At 37.7% G+C, this 7,280-nt stretch overlaps 1 protein-coding gene across 1 annotated transcript in view; it reads right to left on the minus strand.

Moving 5' to 3' along the window:
- Nucleotides 1–334: 334 nt before the first annotated feature.
- LOC102979903 (pregnancy zone protein-like) overlaps nt 335–7,280 on the minus strand; it is a 40,847-nt gene continuing 33,901 nt past the window's right edge. The window contains exons 26-36 of the mRNA XM_024129137.2: nt 6,457–6,613; nt 5,999–6,073; nt 5,544–5,721; nt 4,881–5,104; nt 3,781–3,999; nt 3,479–3,609; nt 3,019–3,109; nt 2,406–2,474; nt 1,907–2,009; nt 1,070–1,111; nt 335–440 (exon numbers count right to left, since the gene is read on the minus strand). Coding sequence (XP_023984905.1) covers nt 418–440; nt 1,070–1,111; nt 1,907–2,009; nt 2,406–2,474; nt 3,019–3,109; nt 3,479–3,609; nt 3,781–3,999; nt 4,881–5,104; nt 5,544–5,721; nt 5,999–6,073; nt 6,457–6,613 — 1,312 coding nt within the window. The 3' untranslated portion in view covers nt 335–417. The remainder of the gene's footprint in view (nt 441–1,069; nt 1,112–1,906; nt 2,010–2,405; nt 2,475–3,018; nt 3,110–3,478; nt 3,610–3,780; nt 4,000–4,880; nt 5,105–5,543; nt 5,722–5,998; nt 6,074–6,456; nt 6,614–7,280) is intronic.

Below are 7,280 nucleotides of genomic sequence, written 5' to 3' on the forward strand. Positions count from 1 at the left end.
AAGACACACAGTAATCAAACAGACAAAAATTAAAGACAAAGAAAAATTATTGAAAGCAGCAAGGGAAAAACGACAAATAACATACAAGGGAACTCCCATAAGGTTAACAGCTGATTTCTCAGCAGAAACTACAAGCCAGAAGGGAGTGGCATGATATACTTAAAGTGATGAAAGGGAAGAACCTACAACCAAGAAAAAACACTGTGGAGAATGGATATGTATTTCAGAAGGGAAATATAACATTGATAAAGAACAAAAGAAAAGATAGAGTTGTAAATGTCATAAATTTATTCGACACACAAATTTCATGTACTTCCAATTCCCGTCCCTTCTTTCTCCCACTATCTTCTCTCCTGATAAGTCTTTGTTCTTCGTTTCTGGAGAAGTTCATCTGATGAAGTTTGTAAGTTTCCATCTTCACGCATTTCCATGTTCAGATTCTAAACAGTAGAAGAAAAGTTAGAAATATTAGGGAAATTTTGTGATCTAATAAAGGAAAAATTTTTCATATTTTAATTATAAATATTTGAACTTAATAAGTTTAATTATTTTTAATGATAAGGTTGTTCTCAGTTTTTTCATATTTTAAAGTGGAAAGTGGAAGGTCTCACAGCAAGTGTTGTATTGTCAAAGATGAACACTGTCAATCAGCCTAAAGGAAGGTCTTGTAGATCACATCTTTGTGCTGTGTTATATGGATAATTTATAGTGAACAGTTTCCTGACTTTAACTAGTATAAGTTTAGAAACATCCCAGAAAGGCCGTGGGTAATAAATATATCAACACTGAGTATAGAAACATAAACTAAATATTAGATGATTTCCCTTTTATATGTGGCAAATTCCTGGATTCATCTTCAAACAAGTCAACCCAGACACCAGTAATTATATTTTACTTGCATTTTTTTCTACTGTGAAATTCTATAATACATTTGAGATAGTTCAATTCATAAATGATTTACCAAGGAGTTTTATAATATGGTAAGGATATGCTCAAGAAGCAGCTTTATACAGAGAACACATATTTTATTTCTTTTTGTTGGCATTAGATTTTACTGTTTATACTTTACCAGCACTGCAGGGAACACTGTACTCTTCAATGGTGAATTCCTCTGAAATGCAAAAATGATGAGACAGAGTGAAGACATTCAGTAATAGGCACATGAATGCTTAATTGTAAATAAAGTGTGTAAGCTACGAAAGAAAGTATAAAGCACAGTTACAGAGCCAATAAAAGGACTTACTTCTGCACTAAGCCTTTTGGGATTGGTTAGTGAGGAGTAAGAGAAAATTGGGCTTGGACATAAAGTTGAGGGGCAGATTTCACAAATGGATAACTGTCTTTCTATAGGACACTGTGTAGCCCTTTTTCACAACTATGTTTTTCTTATTGGAGTTGTACGTTCCTCTCTGAACCTTTACTTTTCTAAGAAAGAGTAAAGTTTGAACACTACCAGCATGCTAAGATGCTGGTGAGTTTCTAGTTCAAAGTCATGAGCAAATGGAAGAATTTCCTGACATATTATACAAAGTTTCCCAAGATTTGTGAAACTATCTGAGGCCCAAATCAAAAATAGATCAAATTTTGGGTCTCATATCACACATTTTTAGTTATTGCTACCCTTCTTTTCTTTCTGGAATAATTCAGTCCAGAAAAAACAACGTCATAGGGGAATTTAGAAAAAATTGATCCCTTTATTGTTTTATGATCAATTTATAAGAATGATTCTAAAACTTGTTTGGGGGCATAAGACAGATTAATATACAGGAATATGATTATCCTGTGATCATAAATTCAACTCTTTCTTCCAGTGAAAGATTGTGGAGTTTTCTTTCAGTTAAGTTGACCCTGTCCTAGTTAGTCATCTTTTTCCTTTCAAGGCTCAGCATGTCTGAATCCCACTCACCTGTCTCATAATAATCATAGGCCTTTACGGTAGCTGGTTTTAAATTCTTTATTGGGATGTCTTGTTCCACTGAGAAGGAGAAACTCAAGCTTTGATGGGTTAGCTGGAGAGACAGTAAAACTGAATTGGAATCAAAGATTAACTCAGTTATTCTTTTCTTAAGATAGTATCAAACCCTGTACTTATGCTGTCCTCCGTACCAAAAGCTATGGAAAGAATGAGAGGTTTTAAGACTTGCATAATACACTCAATGACGGGTAAAAAAGGGCAAAAAGACGGTTCTATGGACAGTCAAATGTAGTAAATTTAGCTTTGTTGACCTGGCCCAGCTTCGTTTCCCTCTGTAGCTATTTTCTTTCCCCACAATTCATAAATGCTATACCAGGGAGTTTTATAATATGATAAGTTGTGTAGGTGAAACACACTCGTGGAACCTGGGTTGGTTTGTTAGAGTCTATAATGGTTCTCCCAGATCTAGCAGAATCACAGAGAATCTTACCTCTTCAAAGTAAATCAGGACATGGTTGGTGCTCACTTCAGTCCTTTGAATCCGAGGCCTTTCTTGGAGCTGTTGACCAAGAGGAAAGGCCAAAGATATGGGATGAGGAACTTTCAGCCTAGGCACTTTTCAGGTATTTATGTTCTAAATGGCTTCTCAGAGACATCCAAACACTAATTTTGATTTCTTCAAGAATAATAGTAATAATAATAAAAATAATAAAAGTAATATAATTATTAAACCCTCCTTATCTATCTATCTATCATCTATTTAGAGAGGGAATTATCTTCCAACTATGTTTAAAAAAGGAGAAATATGTATATGCTTACATATGACATAGTCTCCCTTTTTCTTTTTGTACATAGTTGGAAGATAATTCAATGCACTACACGTTCCTAGAAGTCTCAGGGCCTGCTGGAACATTATTAACCAGGTTTTTGATTTATATCTTATAATTGAGACCACATAGCTAGGATGCCCACTTTTAAAATGATGGAAACACACACTAGAGAAACAAGTTTGAGGGAATAAACCTCTTGGAGAACTGAATCAACAAAATAAAATTGACAGCATTTGCCATGACTTTGCTATCTGTAAGAACCTTAGGGTTTACCTTTTTCACTGATGCTTTCACAGGTATGAAGCCTGATACCATCTTCACATCAACAATGACCATGTTGGAGCTGGGTCGTTCCCCAGTATAACTATGAAGTCAAGGCATAGGGACAAGGCAGTCAAACAAAATTCTTTGGAATTCATTCAAGACAGAAGTCTCTCCTCTTTTATTTCTACTGTTCCTTATCCCTGGCTACCACTCAGCTTTGCCATCTACTCTATTTTCTTCTGCTATAGTTGTTTGGAAAACTCATTATGAATGCATACTCTGCAGGTATGGTAACATCATATTCTCAATGTTAAGGCTTTTCAGTAAGAGTGAAGAAAATTTTCTTTTACATAACTATTGCAAGAATTTCTTGTTTATTATGTATGACCTTGGACAATGAAGATCCCCTGCACAAGAAAATCTACTTCACCATATTCTACAAAATGTCTCATAGTGGTTTAGGATTTACCTAATGTTGATGAGAATCTGGACTTTCCTGTGAGCACTGACTCCATCACAATTCTTGGGGAGAGTATCAACTTTCAGAGTAAAGGGAGATTTTCCTTCTTTCTTAGGCAGGATATTATATCTCAGGGATGTCTAAAACAAATTGAAAAAAAATCCTTTATTTTTGCACTCAAATAGTCTATATCTTCTACGTGATTTATACCTCCCCTTAGGACATGTTTCCTTTTCTATTTTGAAGTTCAAATCGAATTCTTGAGACTTGTTCTCCCATTTGTGGCATCCCCTGAACCCTGGCAGTCTCACCTGGAGGTACACACACCCCGACCCTGACACTGCCATGCTGTACTCCCCTGGAACCTCTGGCAAAGCGACCTCCTGCAGCAATAGGCGATTGCTTTCATCTACTTGGAATTCTTCAGAGAAGGTCTCTGAAGACTTGATGGTGACTGTAGCTGCTTTCTCCCTTTTAGTGAAAGTTGCTGCTCCATACTTGGAGAGAGCTTGGAGAGCTACCACTGTATCCTGAAAAAAGATGGGTTCAGAAAGCACAGGAGAGGAAGGTAACAAAATCATACCAGATGTAAGCCGTATCAACACTGTTTTCAGAGTTATTTAGTCATAAACACAGTTCATTAACTGGATTTCAAGTCAATTCAGACTTGGTTATTAATCATGAACTATTCTAGGAACTTTGGGGGAAATGAAGTTTCCTTGTTCAAGTAGTTTACAATGTACATATGGGAATGAGACTCAAATATTTGACGTAAAGTAGAGGATATTTCAATAATTATAATTTTATGTAACAACATTTGTTGGAAAAATTCAGAGAATGGAGAAGAAATTGGAGCTAGCATAATAAGAAAATGATGTGAAGAAGGTGAGAAATAAGATTATCTCTGAATAATGAGAAAGGTTTATAAAGACAGAAGAGAGGCATCAGGCAGTACCAGGGAGGGAAATGTTGTTGTAGTGAAGACATGGAAAAGAGTGAGCCAATTCCAGAAAAAGCGAAGGGATCAGCCTTTTGGCCATGCCACGCAGTGTGAGGGATCTTAGTTCCTTGACCAGGGATCTAAGCTGCACCCCCTGCAGTGGAAGCGCGGAGTCAACCACTGGACCACCAGGGAAGTCCCCAAGGGAAGTAATCTTATGAAAACATTGCTTTAGGAAGGTTGATCGACTTTATGGATGAGGGTCCACTAAGGAGAGAAAATATGAGAGATTGTGCAGAGGACAGAGAAATAATCCATATATAAAATAATGAGGCTGGAACCTTTCTGGTGATGGAGGAATAGACAAAGTATAAATTAGAAACATTATTCAATTATTCAACTCCTAGAATGTGGTTGTGTCTACATGGGTATTAGTATATTTATTTTTCTTCCTAGAGTCTCTTCACAGACCTGAGTGGAGGAGAAGCCCCCACTGGGGTTTTGTTGCTTGGTGATCCATTTCACAATCCGTGTAGCCACAGACAGGTCTTCTGAAGATGGGGCAGGCTGGGCAGTAAGATAGGCAAGGAGAGTGTAAGCTGTCATCTCCACTTCAACAGAAGGAGCCCGGGGTTGATAATAGAGTCCATTAACTTCTTGAGGTTTCCCAGGACGTTGCCAGTGGATTGAGTCCTCTTTGAGATAAAAAAAGGATACAATCTTAAGCTTAGAGAACATTTTCAAAACCTAATTCATGAATGATCATTATAATTAGAGCTCACCTAGTGAATGGACATACATGAAGTGAAAGTATTAAGTAATCACCAATCAAGCAAATCTTTGCCATGAAAGTAAATTGAGGTTCTAGCAAATCACATTGTGTCTTTGTGTCTGTTCCATACTTGTATGATATTAGAAGCTGGGCTGTTTAAAGTCTATAATGTGTGAATTGATAAAATGATCCATGTCACCTAGAGAACTTAAGTGTTAGGTCAATAATAAATCATCATCTTCTTCTTATAATAATATAATGGATAGAATATAATATAAGCATGATATATGTGAATTTAATAGGTCCTCTCCCTTTGATCACTGGTGATTTTTGGGAGTCACTTTTGCAGCAGCAGCTCTTACCTTCTTTTACAGCCTCTTTGTCTAGTGATTCAAGCAGCTCACTTCGTTTGGCCTGGTTTCCTGCTAGAGCAAAGGCATAGGCCAATAGTGCCTTGGTATAGACAAGACTTCCTTGGGCCTCTGAAGTAGATTCCCAGGCCCTTTCCAGGCAGAATAGAGCATTGCGGACAACTTGGTGCTGTAAAGAAGATGGACCTTAAGATAGAACCAGGCTAATGAACTGTCTCCAGGGTAACCCTAGGTTAAATGCCCCGATGTGCCTGTGCAACATCACAGTCTGACCAGAGGGTAATTTTCTTTGCAGCTTCCCAAAGGATCATCCTTTATGCTCTAGTGAAATATACTAATATTAAATAACATGAAAATCACAACTCATTTTCCTCAGAGATTCATAGTTACATGAGTTTTATTCCTTACATTTGTGAGGGAAGTCCAGGGAGTGTGGTAGTACATACAGTGACAGGCAGTGGCATCTCCAGCAGAGCAATGGTGATGTAGGCAGAGAGCGTCACCTCATCGTCTACCCCACCCTGTAAGGATCAGAGGCAGAGATACTCAAACACTCCAGTATTCATCAGCCAGAATCAGCTAACTCTAATTTTCCCCTTGGCCATCTTCACTAGAAAGCATCTTTCTTTGGGCAGTATTATTGATTTTTTCCCCTTCCTCCTTCACCCTAAGATTCTTAAATCTGTCCCAAATCACTTTCCCTCACTTTTATTAATGTATTGGAGCTTTTGGGGCATGCTATTGTCTTTCAATACAAACAGCTAATTTATTGTTAGGTTTCAGAAGATTTAGAGTCTACTGTCCTTCTCAGAGCTATGTCACCAGGACTTGAGGAATCAATAGGAGCATCGTAGCTCCTACATGTCACTGTCCTCAGGGCCCAGAACAAATTTAAAGGCATCACCTTAATTGCATTGTTTAACAATGATCCAGAGCGCTGGAAACAACCATTTTCCTTTTGCTTCTGTGAGAGCCAGGTAAGGGAGTTCATGATGTGCGAGTCCTCCACAAAGATGTATGACTGGGCTTGAGCGAAGGACTTGAATACAAATGCAGTGAGCCTGTCCAGCAAGGAAGAGATGGAGACCTGAGGACCATCTCACTTTTAAAGCTCACTGTGTGCAGTTGCCTCCAGGTAGCTTCACAATTCCGTGGAGAAAATTGGTGGCAAAATGATACTTGAATACTGAATATACTCTTATTTGTCCAGCAAACTTCTGAATCTGTTTTAAAATCTCTCAACTTAATGGGTTTCTCCAGAGTCGATACTTTTCACTTTTTTTTCTCATAAAATGTTTGTGAAATGTGTAAAATGTGGTGCCTTCCCACCACCAAAACTGCCATTTTCTGAATGATTTTACTACATCACAGTCTCTTTCTGTCCTCCCCCTCCTCTCCTCCCTTAATGTAGAAGCTTCTTCCTCTATCATTTCACATTATGACATTTTCTGCCTTCTATTTCCGTTTTGGGGGATCCTTACTTTACTGCTATTTACTATACTGTCAGAACAGTGAGCTTTCATAGATGAAATGGTGAGATCCTCCACTAGTGATGACACACATAGGAGTTTTTAAAGGATAACAGAATGGGCAGAAGACCTAAATAGACATTCTCCAAAGAAGATATACTGATTGACAACAAACACATGAAAGAATGCTCAACATCACTAATCATTAGAGAAATGCAAATCAAAACTACAATGAGTTGTCACCTCACACCGGTGAGAG

Source organism: Physeter macrocephalus, chromosome 6, assembly GCF_002837175.3.
Source record: "Physeter macrocephalus isolate SW-GA chromosome 6, ASM283717v5, whole genome shotgun sequence".
NCBI classification, from domain to species: Eukaryota; Metazoa; Chordata; class Mammalia; order Artiodactyla; family Physeteridae; genus Physeter; species Physeter macrocephalus.